General features: G+C 38.2%; 5 protein-coding genes across 5 annotated transcripts; all 5 read left to right on the top strand.

Annotated features, from left to right (window-relative positions):
• The first annotated feature begins 1,495 nt into the window (after nucleotides 1-1,495).
• LOC123666837 (histone H4) lies at nucleotides 1,496-2,194 on the top strand. Its single transcript, XM_045600860.1, has one exon. The coding sequence runs from the start codon at nucleotides 1,707-1,709 to the stop codon at nucleotides 2,016-2,018; it is 312 nt and encodes a 103-aa protein (XP_045456816.1). The 5' UTR covers nucleotides 1,496-1,706; the 3' UTR covers nucleotides 2,019-2,194.
• Nucleotides 2,195-2,291: 97 nt separating this feature from the next.
• Nucleotides 2,292-4,885, top strand: LOC123666825 (histone H1B-like). The gene has a single exon (XM_045600848.1). It carries the CDS (start codon nucleotides 3,411-3,413, stop codon nucleotides 4,200-4,202), a length of 792 nt encoding a protein of 263 aa, XP_045456804.1. The 5' UTR covers nucleotides 2,292-3,410; the 3' UTR covers nucleotides 4,203-4,885.
• A 410-nt stretch (nucleotides 4,886-5,295) lies between these two features.
• On the top strand, nucleotides 5,296-6,431 carry LOC123666829 (histone H2A). The gene has a single exon (XM_045600853.1). The coding sequence runs from the start codon at nucleotides 5,638-5,640 to the stop codon at nucleotides 6,010-6,012; it is 375 nt and encodes a 124-aa protein (XP_045456809.1). The 5' UTR covers nucleotides 5,296-5,637; the 3' UTR covers nucleotides 6,013-6,431.
• A 290-nt stretch (nucleotides 6,432-6,721) lies between these two features.
• LOC123666834 (histone H2B) lies at nucleotides 6,722-7,523 on the top strand. The gene has a single exon (XM_045600858.1). The coding sequence runs from the start codon at nucleotides 6,920-6,922 to the stop codon at nucleotides 7,292-7,294; it is 375 nt and encodes a 124-aa protein (XP_045456814.1). The 5' UTR covers nucleotides 6,722-6,919; the 3' UTR covers nucleotides 7,295-7,523.
• A 1,670-nt stretch (nucleotides 7,524-9,193) lies between these two features.
• On the top strand, nucleotides 9,194-9,892 carry LOC123666839 (histone H4). Its single transcript, XM_045600863.1, has one exon. The coding sequence runs from the start codon at nucleotides 9,405-9,407 to the stop codon at nucleotides 9,714-9,716; it is 312 nt and encodes a 103-aa protein (XP_045456819.1). The 5' UTR covers nucleotides 9,194-9,404; the 3' UTR covers nucleotides 9,717-9,892.
• Nucleotides 9,893-14,113: the final 4,221 nt, after the last annotated feature.

Below are 14,113 nucleotides of genomic sequence, written 5' to 3'. Positions count from 1 at the left end.
GACTAGCTACATAAAAAAAAAAAAAAAAAAAAATACACACACACACACACATATATCTTATATATATATATATATATATATATATATATATATATATATATATATTTTACATAAAATATTATAATTATATATATAAATTGATAAATAATAAGGTATAAATCGATTAATAAAACGAAAATAAATAAAGAATTAATCGTACGTACGTACGTACGTACGTACGTACGTACGTACGTACCATCGAATATTTTACTTGTCAGGACGAAATTAACGTTTAATTCTGCATATATCATACGAAAAAAATAAATAAATAAATAAATTAAAAAAAAACACGAATAACATGGTGTCAAACGATAACTGAAAGAAAGAGAGCGAAAGAGTCGCGCGGATACGTACGTTCCCTACTCGTCTATATATACGTAAAACCTATAAAAGAGCGGAATCGTCGTTTCGTCGCTTCATTCGCTCTCCGAAGTTGACGCCGCGAACTAGTGTCGTCTCTCGTTTTGAGTTTTTCGTTTACCGAGAAAGCTTTTCATTAGTATCTCTCTCAGCTATGGCTCGTACTAAGCAGACTGCTCGTAAATCTACCGGCGGCAAGGCGCCGCGCAAGCAGCTCGCAACGAAGGCCGCTCGTAAGAGCGCGCCCGCCACCGGAGGAGTCAAGAAGCCGCATCGTTACAGGCCCGGTACGGTCGCCCTTCGCGAGATCCGTCGTTACCAAAAGAGCACGGAACTTCTGATTCGCAAACTGCCATTCCAACGTCTCGTCCGTGAGATCGCTCAAGATTTCAAGACTGATCTGCGATTCCAGAGTTCGGCGGTTATGGCGCTGCAGGAAGCCAGCGAAGCCTACCTGGTCGGTCTATTCGAAGACACTAACCTGTGCGCCATTCACGCCAAACGCGTCACGATCATGCCCAAAGATATTCAACTGGCGCGCAGGATCCGTGGAGAACGTGCGTAAATTTCGACACGTTCTTCTTCTTCCTCGGACGGTTTTACCGTCTACATCGAGAAAAAACAAAAAAATAAAACAAAAAGGCCCTTTTCAGGGCCAATCATATATTTCTATACGTAATTATGACTTTTGTTTGTTTCAAACGTTCATACGTCAATACCTGTCTCTTAACTAGTATCATTATACAAATACTATAAGTAAACAAAATAAATGTATGTATTATATATAATATAATAATCTTTAGCACTAAAGAAAAGAGGAAATATATAGGTAATGAAAGTAAATCCTTTCACACTACAAAAATTAAAAAAAAAAAAAAAAAAAAACACGAACATCGAACTAGGTAGATATAGCGAGAGCTATTTATTATATTATTATTAGAAATAATTTTCATCATCCGATTCCTTCCTACCACGATTAAATATAAAATAAGACTGATAATCGAAATAGAAAATACAAAATAATAATAACAATGAAAATATTATAATACACGTATGTTTCTTTACCTAAAATCCGAGATTGGAGATCGCCAACGAAACACACACCGCCTCGCCCCGCGACGCCCCTCGCTACCCTCCATCCCCACCCCGAGCCACGGCAATTAGGTCCCTCCGACGACGGCGAGAGAGCGATGTCTATAAATATAGCGCAACGGTGCGATCGAAAAACACTAACTGATCGTCGTCAGGACTCGACGGACGGACGAATTTCGAGCTGAATCTTAAAATCAAAACAAGTTAACGAAACAATGACCGGCCGCGGTAAAGGTGGAAAGGGTCTGGGAAAAGGAGGCGCGAAGAGACACAGGAAGGTTCTCCGTGATAACATCCAAGGTATCACGAAGCCCGCCATCCGTCGTCTGGCGCGCAGAGGAGGAGTGAAACGTATCTCCGGTCTGATATACGAAGAGACCCGCGGCGTGCTCAAAGTGTTCCTCGAGAACGTCATCCGTGACGCCGTCACCTACACCGAGCACGCCAAGAGGAAGACCGTGACCGCTATGGACGTCGTTTACGCCCTCAAACGTCAGGGTCGCACCCTCTACGGTTTCGGCGGTTAGACTAACGACTAAATACTATTATTCGTATTTCTTGTTACTTGAAATACGAATGATTTCAATAAAAAAAAGGCCCTTTTCAGGGCCGCACATGATTCCTTCACACACGCTCGATTGAACGTTAGCGAACGTTTCTAACGATCTAAGACGTCTCTTTTTATCACATATCATTACCAAAACAAATTATTTTCTTTCTCTCTTTGAACTTTTACTTACCTACTTTTGAAATAATAACGAACACGTACCTACCTACCTACTTATATTTATGAAATTAAATCAAAAATAATAATAATAGATCGTATGTATGTATTATTGTTTTCATAATTATTATGTCAATAAGTATCATGTATTTCCTCTCGGGACTCTTTATTTCTAATAATACATACACGTTAACTTGCGATATTTACAAATGAAGGAAGAATACGAGTCTCATACGTTTTCGTTCTACTACAAACGATATATTACGTAGTACGTATATTTTGTAAAAATTAAATTAGACTTGTACCTCCTATAGAGATCTCGCTTTCCTATTTCTAGCTTAAGTTATAATATACATACATATATAGCATTCGAAGGAAAATACCGTTTCGCTCGCTTAGATTAATGCCCTAACCCTATTCGTGCGTGTATATTATGTACACACTCACTCACTAAATGGTTTTCGTAAATGATAATAATCTCTTCGGATCGACAACACAATTACCTATACTATTATTTTTAATTTTTTTTTTTTTTTCTTTTTGTTTTTTTGTTTTATAAATATCATTCGATACGTTCGTCGTACCGGTGGTTGTTTTTAGGTATTATCATCGCTCGTGTCGAGTTGCAACGTCGTGTTTTACGAGGCCCGACTTCGAACACCTTAAATTAGTACGAAAATTATCGTATACGCGATGTGCGTTTTTAGATTATTAATAAGGTATCTTAGCTTTCGATCCGTCGATCGATCGGAATATATTAATCGTTTTTAATAGAATAAAATAACTTTTAAACGGGACTCGAGGTACACGCGTTGAACTATATCGAAATTAAACGTCGATATCATTCGCTACGAGCGAGCTATTAGGCGAGTTAGACTCTCATCCGACGGACAGGCTTACGAGGTATCGCTCGGTGCTATCGATCTTTAAACGTACATAATAAAATATGAAAATATCGTATTTAAAAAGATACCTGTTAGTGAAAAGTTTTCAGCGTTCGTACGAGAAATTGTCTAGCGACGTAGCGGCTCTCCTTACGGTATTGCCGATACTCTTCGAACTACTAGCGACCTCTGTCCGTCCACACGTCCGTTTCTGTAAAAAAGTTCTCAATAGAGTCGTGTTCTATCCGTGTGACAGTTTGTTCGTGCGTGTTTTAATTGAAAAAGAAAAATAATAATAATAACAACAAAAAATGGCCGATACAGCAGTAGCGACCGAAGCCCCAGCACCCGCGACCCCGGCGAAGAAGCCTAAGGCTTCGGCCGCCGCGGGCGGCGCCGCCAAGAAGCCGAAGGCTAAGCCCACACACCCTAAGACATCCGAAATGGTAAACAGCGCGATAAAAGAGTTGAAAGAGCGCAGCGGTTCCTCTCTGCAAGCGATCAAAAAATATATCGCCGCTCAATACAAAGTCGATTCGGAAAAGCTGGCTCCGTTCATCAGGAAGTATCTGAAGAGCGCCGTGGAATCGGGAGCTCTCATACAGACGAAGGGCAAGGGCGCTTCCGGCTCGTTTAAGCTCGAATCGAAATCGTCCGCATCGAAGAAACCGGCCGGCGGCAGCGGCGGCGGAGCATCGGGCGGCAAGGGCGCCTCGTCTTCGGCCGCGTCCGGTAAATCGAAGAAAGCCTCGTCCGCTTCGGCCGCAGGCAAGGGAGGCGCGAAGAAGGCCGCCGCCGCCGCTGCCGCCGCCGCCGCTGCGGCCGCCGCGGCCTCCGCCGGTGCGGCGTCATCGCCGTCGAAGTCCAAACCGAAGGCAGCGACTAAGGACAAAAAAGCCGCCGCCGCTAAGAAGAAGCCGGCGCCGAAGAAGGCGGCCGTCGCCGCGACGCCTTCTAAGGCGAAGGCCGGCGCCGCGTCGAAGGCGAAGAAGAGTGCCAAACCGCCCACTAAGAAGCCAAAAGCTCCTAAACCGAAGAAGGCAGCCGCAGCGACGCCCAAGTCGAAAGCGGCAGCTAAGAAAGCGGCCGCCGCCAAGAAGTAAGCCGGTGACGTACGAAAGTGTTAAAACAACAACAATAACAACTTCACGCGTCTCACGACGCCCTCGCGGTGTCGCTCGGCGTGTCGTCGTTTCGTTGCCATCATCACCATCATGGTAATCGTCGTCATCGTGCCGTCGGCCGCAGCGTCCGTCCGTTGGCGCGATGTCGCTGCGACGACTACGACGATGTTGAAGAAAAAGAAAAAGAAAAAGAAGAAGAAGAATAATAAGACGACTAAGTCGGGTGTCGATACAAGCGAGTGCGGCGCGTTAATCGCACACTAAAAAGCCCTTTTCAGGGCTAACAAAAACTTCCCAAAGCAATCGTAAATTTTTACGTATCTACGCGACGTTTCAAACGATCATATGACGTCAATATACAAAAAGAGTCGCAATATATTAATAGGTGTACCATACAATCGTATTTATAAAATAAATAAACAAATAATAGAAAAAAAAAAATCTCATACTATAAACACATACACAGACGCTACGAGTATACAAACAAAGCTTTTTCGCGTTACTACTACATATCTATAAGTAAAAAATAAAATAAAATGATAATATCATACAATTTACGACAATAGAATATCCGCAAACGTTCATTATCATTGAAAGTAAACAACAACAGTAACAATAGAACAACTAATTAAAGCATTTATCACTTACAATATTAGTTATAATTGCTGTCTATTATTTGTCACTTGTATAGAATAATAATAAATCATGAATAAACACGTCGTTGCATCATCACAGATTCGTTCGTCACTGCCGTATATTAAATGAAAATGACATTGTATTTGGCGGCAAACGAAAAAAAAAAAAAAAAAAAAAAAAAAACGACATCGATTAATAATATCGACGACTAACGAATATAGACGAAAACATTCGAAATCGAGTAAATTCGCATTATCAAAGATTACTCCAAAAGTTGTAATCAGATCTCGATGAAATTTTAATGTGACCACGTGATAAACATCGGTTTTCGATTAAATTGATATTAAATAAAAAAAAAAAAAAAAAAAAAAAAAAAAAAAAAAAACACCTTCTTTTTTTGAAGTCGGTTAAAAAAAATTGAAGTAATACCCTCATTCTTTTACATAATTATATATTTATTTATTATATATTATTATTATTACTATTAATTTTCTTTTATCACAACAATAATTTACACAATTCGCGTAACTAATATCCCCGTTTCATTAAACCGATACATACCGATAAATGCCGGCCGTGTTCCGTCTCTTTTTCCGACTCTATAGTATCCCTACCCGCCGACGAAACGGCGATTTCTATATATAGCCGACAGAGTAGTTTTAAAAAATTTAATTCTCTCGCTACAACCGCACCGGACTGGACGCTTTCGTCACTGTTCTGCATCGGTTTTTAGTGTGCTTTTATTTGTATTTTATTTCGATTAAATTATATCATCGGCATGTCGGGACGCGGTAAAGGCGGTAAAGTGAAGGGAAAGGCAAAGTCTCGTTCGAACCGCGCCGGTCTTCAGTTTCCGGTCGGTCGTATACACAGACTGCTGAGGAAGGGAAATTACGCCGAACGCGTCGGTGCCGGCGCTCCCGTCTACCTAGCCGCCGTCATGGAATATCTCGCCGCCGAAGTTCTCGAGTTGGCCGGAAACGCTGCCCGCGACAACAAGAAGACCAGAATCATACCGAGACATCTTCAGCTGGCGATCCGTAACGACGAGGAATTGAACAAGCTCCTGTCGGGCGTCACCATCGCACAAGGCGGTGTCCTCCCGAACATCCAAGCGGTCCTCTTACCGAAGAAGACCGAGAAGAAGGCTTAATTATTTATTAAACTGTGTCTGTATCGTCGTGCTAATAGTTCGTTACGTCGTGTCACTCTTTCGTTGCGAAACTATTAACTACGAGATAATTGACATCTATGAAAATCAAACGGCCCTTTTCAGGGCCACAAATCTCTTCTAAATACGATAAAAAATTATTAATTTTTTGTCTACGTTTCTTACGTAACGACGACGTCATTATTTATTTCATTATTTCTTTAGCAGCACGTAAAACCTTCTCGTGCAAACATAGAATAATACACACAGCACACACGCCTTAATTTTCTTACGAATTAAATGTTATATCACTCGAACAATAGCGTATAAATATGCTATAAATCTTATTAAACCCAATATAAATTAGGGGTATGAAAAATAAACGTTGGCCGATTCTCAGACAATAAATATAAGATATGCAAACAAAATTTCATAAAAATCCAGCCGTTTCGGAGGAGTAATATTATTGTAATTACTAATACTGTGAAACGAGAATTTTTTTTTTTTTTTTTTTAATTTAAAAGATGATATTAGGAATAATAAAAAAAAAAAAAAAAAAAAAAAAAAGCTTGCATAGTTATGAAATTTGTAACAGCGTCATAAAATACATACATATCAACACATAATAATGATTAAGATGTACTCTAATCTTAATTATTATTATTTATTATTTTTTTTCATACGTCGATGTGCGGGGGGGGGGGGGGGGGGCTTTTGCTTGTTTATCGGTCGCTATCCCCACCGTGCGGCGACGATCTCACTTCTCATTGGTCCGAATAGTCCCGTAACTATTGGACGGACGTAACTGGGCAGCGACATGAAGTCGATAAAACACCGGAACGCCGGAAATTTTTATATCATTCGAGTCTAGTCCTCGTAACGGTACGCACCACGTAATAATTATTATACCATGCCGCCCAAGACAAGCGGGAAAGCCGCTAAGAAATCTGGCAAAGCCCAGAAGAACATCTCTAAGTCGGACAAAAAGAAGAAGAAGCACAAGAGGAAGGAGAGTTACGCCATCTATATCTATAAAGTTCTCAAGCAAGTCCATCCCGATACCGGTATCTCGAGCAAGGCCATGTCTATCATGAACTCTTTCGTGAACGACATCTTCGAACGCATCGCCGCCGAAGCTTCGCGTCTCGCTCACTACAACAAGAGATCCACGATCACCTCGAGGGAGGTCCAGACCTCCGTGAGGCTGCTCCTGCCCGGCGAGCTCGCTAAGCACGCCGTCAGTGAAGGAACAAAGGCCGTCACGAAGTACACGAGCTCCAAGTGAACGCGCTAAAAACTTGAAAAGAGCAGCGCATGATATAATTATCGTGTGCCTGCTTAGACAAAAAAAAAAAGGCCCTTTTCAGGGCCACTAAAGATTTCATAAATGTGTTACTGATTTAATGTTTCTCTTCGAATCGACGACGTCAATAACTACTATAATATTCACTCAATTTGCGTTTACATACATAATACATAATAAATGAATAAAATATATAAACATAAACAACGTATGTATGTGTATATATATATATATTCTTAAATTTATTATATAATTATAATCTTTTAATATGTTTTTTAAACGACAGTCGTATTGTGTCGCACGCAGACGTTGGGCGACATAATGACAATGATACAAACGATCGTTTTATTTACATTATTATTGCGCTTCTCTCTTATTATTAATGACTAGCTACATAAAAAAAAAAAAAAAAAAAAATACACACACACACACACATATATCTTATATATATATATATATATATATATATATATATATATATATATATATATTTTACATAAAATATTATAATTATATATATAAATTGATAAATAATAAGGTATAAATCGATTAATAAAACGAAAATAAATAAAGAATTAATCGTACGTACGTACGTACGTACGTACGTACGTACGTACGTACCATCGAATATTTTACTTGTCAGGACGAAATTAACGTTTAATTCTGCATATATCATACGAAAAAAATAAATAAATAAATAAATTAAAAAAAAACACGAATAACATGGTGTCAAACGATAACTGAAAGAAAGAGAGCGAAAGAGTCGCGCGGATACGTACGTTCCCTACTCGTCTATATATACGTAAAACCTATAAAAGAGCGGAATCGTCGTTTCGTCGCTTCATTCGCTCTCCGAAGTTGACGCCGCGAACTAGTGTCGTCTCTCGTTTTGAGTTTTTCGTTTACCGAGAAAGCTTTTCATTAGTATCTCTCTCAGCTATGGCTCGTACTAAGCAGACTGCTCGTAAATCTACCGGCGGCAAGGCGCCGCGCAAGCAGCTCGCAACGAAGGCCGCTCGTAAGAGCGCGCCCGCCACCGGAGGAGTCAAGAAGCCGCATCGTTACAGGCCCGGTACGGTCGCCCTTCGCGAGATCCGTCGTTACCAAAAGAGCACGGAACTTCTGATTCGCAAACTGCCATTCCAACGTCTCGTCCGTGAGATCGCTCAAGATTTCAAGACTGATCTGCGATTCCAGAGTTCGGCGGTTATGGCGCTGCAGGAAGCCAGCGAAGCCTACCTGGTCGGTCTATTCGAAGACACTAACCTGTGCGCCATTCACGCCAAACGCGTCACGATCATGCCCAAAGATATTCAACTGGCGCGCAGGATCCGTGGAGAACGTGCGTAAATTTCGACACGTTCTTCTTCTTCCTCGGACGGTTTTACCGTCTACATCGAGAAAAAACAAAAAAATAAAACAAAAAGGCCCTTTTCAGGGCCAATCATATATTTCTATACGTAATTATGACTTTTGTTTGTTTCAAACGTTCATACGTCAATACCTGTCTCTTAACTAGTATCATTATACAAATACTATAAGTAAACAAAATAAATGTATGTATTATATATAATATAATAATCTTTAGCACTAAAGAAAAGAGGAAATATATAGGTAATGAAAGTAAATCCTTTCACACTACAAAAATTAAAAAAAAAAAAAAAAAAAAACACGAACATCGAACTAGGTAGATATAGCGAGAGCTATTTATTATATTATTATTAGAAATAATTTTCATCATCCGATTCCTTCCTACCACGATTAAATATAAAATAAGACTGATAATCGAAATAGAAAATACAAAATAATAATAACAATGAAAATATTATAATACACGTATGTTTCTTTACCTAAAATCCGAGATTGGAGATCGCCAACGAAACACACACCGCCTCGCCCCGCGACGCCCCTCGCTACCCTCCATCCCCACCCCGAGCCACGGCAATTAGGTCCCTCCGACGACGGCGAGAGAGCGATGTCTATAAATATAGCGCAACGGTGCGATCGAAAAACACTAACTGATCGTCGTCAGGACTCGACGGACGGACGAATTTCGAGCTGAATCTTAAAATCAAAACAAGTTAACGAAACAATGACCGGCCGCGGTAAAGGTGGAAAGGGTCTGGGAAAAGGAGGCGCGAAGAGACACAGGAAGGTTCTCCGTGATAACATCCAAGGTATCACGAAGCCCGCCATCCGTCGTCTGGCGCGCAGAGGAGGAGTGAAACGTATCTCCGGTCTGATATACGAAGAGACCCGCGGCGTGCTCAAAGTGTTCCTCGAGAACGTCATCCGTGACGCCGTCACCTACACCGAGCACGCCAAGAGGAAGACCGTGACCGCTATGGACGTCGTTTACGCCCTCAAACGTCAGGGTCGCACCCTCTACGGTTTCGGCGGTTAGACTAACGACTAAATACTATTATTCGTATTTCTTGTTACTTGAAATACGAATGATTTCAATAAAAAAAAGGCCCTTTTCAGGGCCGCACATGATTCCTTCACACACGCTCGATTGAACGTTAGCGAACGTTTCTAACGATCTAAGACGTCTCTTTTTATCACATATCATTACCAAAACAAATTATTTTCTTTCTCTCTTTGAACTTTTACTTACCTACTTTTGAAATAATAACGAACACGTACCTACCTACCTACTTATATTTATGAAATTAAATCAAAAATAATAATAATAGATCGTATGTATGTATTATTGTTTTCATAATTATTATGTCAATAAGTATCATGTATTTCCTCTCGGGACTCTTTATTTCTAATAATACATACACGTTAACTTGCGATATTTACAAATGAAGGAAGAATACGAGTCTCATACGTTTTCGTTCTACTACAAACGATATATTACGTAGTACGTATATTTTGTAAAAATTAAATTAGACTTGTACCTCCTATAGAGATCTCGCTTTCCTATTTCTAGCTTAAGTTATAATATACATACATATATAGCATTCGAAGGAAAATACCGTTTCGCTCGCTTAGATTAATGCCCTAACCCTATTCGTGCGTGTATATTATGTACACACTCACTCACTAAATGGTTTTCGTAAATGATAATAATCTCTTCGGATCGACAACACAATTACCTATACTATTATTATAGTGTGTCTTTTACCGATTAAGATATTTCTATGAACAGTTAGTTATAAATAAAAGGTATGACAATAATTAGTTATTTATTTTTAAAAAAAAGTTATAATTAAGTACGATAAATCCTTACAGTACATACTTAAATTATCAAATAGTTTTACAGTTTCAATCATTTTCCAAGAAATACAATTAATTTTAATAATACACATTTAGCTTCAAAATAAAAACAAAACATTTTGTAGATACAATTATTAAAATTGACAATTAAAAACCTGACATTTATCCTTCAATTCTATTATAGACTAGCTGACCCGGCGAACTTCGTATCGCCTAACAGTCGATTCTTTAATTTTATTAATTTTTTTTTTTTTTTAGAATTTTTCTCTCCGTAAGAACCATCCTCGTACTCCAAGGAATATTTTAAAAAAAGAATTAGCGAAGTCAGTCCAACCGTTCTCGAGTTTTGCGCTTAGCAACACATTCAGCGACTCATTTTTATATTATAGATATGTAAATTGTTTAATTCGTTCAAAATTACAAATTCACTTTTATGCGTAATTTTATACAGTAGAGTTAATTACCAGGCCTATTAAATATTAAAAATAAGTTGACCACATTGAACTTATTATTAGTATAGCAGAGTATATAATAATCGTATACGTGGGTTAATAAAATACGTAAGATGTTGGGGGGGGGGGTCAAATCAAATCTCATCTAATCTTAAGTTGGAGGGGGGGGGGGGGGGGTTGGGGGCCTCGGAAAATATCACGCAATTTTTTTTTCTTATTGAAACAAAAAAAAATTATACTATTTTGATCCATTTAATCCAGATTGTACATGCTTAAGATTTAATCTTAAGCGTAATCGTAATATTATTAGATTAGTACTGCTAACAATTAGTCAATCACTTTGCATCAAAAAGATCTTTTTTGTTAAATATCACGCGGACGAAGTCGCGGGCACAGCTAGTCTTTAATAATATTGTGGCAAGCAATGATTCCAAATTAACAATTATATTTTGTTACAGGGGTCACTAGACACAAGAGATCTCTTTAGATAAAAAATAATTACGAGCATTGAAAAGTCGGAAATGGCCGAAATTTTTCCAAACGTAAAATAACTGCACTTGTGACCTCTGTACACAAATATTTACAATTCAAATCGGCATGTCTTGATTTGTTCAACATTTCGTATTTAAGGCTATACTATAGATTAAGGGCTGTCATTTTGAAGTTAAATAGGTAAGGGTTATTGTTTTGTAACGAAATTATGTCGATAAGCGCTTTAATTTTGAAGTTAGATTGGTTAAGGTTATTTTTCTTTTTGTAACGAAATTATGCTTATAAAAGGTCAAATTTGAGCTTAGATCATTTGACAGCCCTTAAATTAAAGACTTACCCTTTTAAATTTAATTTACAATAAACATGCTATTAGAGATATACAAGCTAATAGAACGTAATTTTACTTACTTGCTTAAAATCTTTCTTACACAATTGTTTATTTTCTAATTTTATTAGTCTAACATTTCCAGTATTCACTTGGAAAAGTCAACGATATCAAACACTTATACTAGACATAATTGCGACGAATTCATAAAAAATCACTTTCATCGACACTATTGAATCCTCCTTTAGCGCTAACGAAGACATTCAAATTCAATTCGATCTTCCGTATATTATATATTTCTTCAATTTAATTTCATCAAGTACAGTTGGATATGCAGATTTTCAATGGATTTTTCGACTTTTTTCACATATTACACATCGACACTACACAATAGCGCTTTTCTTTACATTTTCCTGTTACATTTTCCTGCATTTATTCACAAATTTCATGGATTTTTTGCTGTTAAAATATTGCGTCTTCGTGGTAAATAGTAGTTCACCGAATCACTTTTTTTAATTTTCCTGCATTTTTTTTACTTCTTCGAGAATGATTACGTCGGTTTCGTCGTTTTTGCGAATTAAACCAAAATTGCAGATTTTTTTCTTTCTATTTTTCTCGCGCTATCTCACTACAATTTGATTTTCTTGAAATTTTCCATAATTTCTTCAAGTTTTTCCATTTTCGATTTTCTTTTCACCGAAAACTTTCACACGATTCTCTTAATTCTTAGAATTTTTCTTTCTTCTTCCCCTTCTTCCCGAAACGTTCTAGCATTTTACAACTTTTTCTTCCATCAATTTTCACATTTTACTTTATCCATTATCTTCGTCTTCTTTCGTTTCAGTCGTCGAACGGCACATTTCTCTCAATTTTCTTTCATATTTCCTCGCCCGACGCCCGACTCCCGACTCCGACTCCGACCTTAATATTAATATACGCATTTTCACCAGCGCTACCTTTATACTCTTCGCGAACTCGCAACTTTTCACGCATCGCGCATCCGCAAAAACCGCGAACTCCAATCGGAGAGCTCGCTCGGCGACCAATCGGAGACGCCGGCGAATCGGAGCGATGCGTTTGATCTCATCACACCTCTCTCTCTCTCACACTCACGTTCATTCCTATTCCTCCTCCGATCTCGAGCTGACACCCCTCGAAAAAGCGACAAATCAACTAATAACGTGTGATCATTTTGTCCCGTAAAAGTGTCTCCGCAAGAATCGACAATCCCCAGATGCCACGGCTCAATTCATTTTCTGTAAGTAGACACAGGAAATTTATCAACTATTGTATACAATTAGCTCTCTCTCATCGAGCCAACCGGTGAAACGGCTCCTTAATATTTTACCTAACTACTGCGTGTCGGCCTAATAACTTTGGCTTAGAAAAAACAATTAGTTTTGCATACGTCAGGAGTTGCTTACGATTAGTTTCCGTTTAGACCAAAAATCGGGTAAAAAAACTCAGTTTGATTTTTTTTTTTTTTTAAACAGAGTGCATCTAAGTAAAAACTACTACTAGTTTAAGTAAGACTTCCGGGGCCAGTACTAGAATATTCCGCGATAGAGTAAAATCGTAACATTTAGCTTCTATTGCCTATAATACTGTAATTTTATATACTAAAAACACGCTGCAACTAATGCTATTTATACACATGCTAGATGGCGCTGGCGACAACGTATAAGTCCAAAAAACAAAAACAGAGTAATTTATATCGATAAGTAATAAATTGTATTATCAACGTAGTCGAAAAGTTTCGAATAAAAAAAAACTCATCAACATCGGTACACCTAGTAAAAACATGAGGAAAACACATAATTTATTGTGTCTGCTCGCAAACGAAAGGAAACGTAACGTAAGTAGATGAAAAAATAGACACAAAACAAACATCAGCGTTCGATTAAAACAAGACTCATCAAAATCGGTGCGCCCAGTGAAAAGTTATGCGGTATAAATATAATACAATGTAAGTCTATGAAAATATATTCAAGTGAATACGCATTATTAGATGATAGACGCAGTCAAAGTTCTGAGGTAGAAAATACACGAATAGAGAACATACTCCTTTCTTGGAAGTCGGTTAAAAATAAAACTTCTTTTCAAACAGACAATAATTGTATTTGCTCGCAAACGAAAAAAAAAAAACGACTTCAATTACATCGATAAGTAATACAACGTAGGTCGACGAAAAAATAGTCAAGTAACTACGCGTTATCAAAGATTACTCAAAAAGTAGTTATCGGATCTCGATAAAATTTAAGTGGGACCAAATGACACACACCACCTTTCGATTAAACATTTTTTTGT

The sequence above is a fragment of the Melitaea cinxia genome, chromosome 27 (genome assembly GCF_905220565.1).
Source record: "Melitaea cinxia chromosome 27, ilMelCinx1.1, whole genome shotgun sequence".
Taxonomy (NCBI): domain Eukaryota; kingdom Metazoa; phylum Arthropoda; class Insecta; order Lepidoptera; family Nymphalidae; genus Melitaea; species Melitaea cinxia.
The sequence above is the reverse complement of the archived record's forward strand: the minus strand, read 5'-3'. Positions and strand labels throughout refer to the sequence as shown.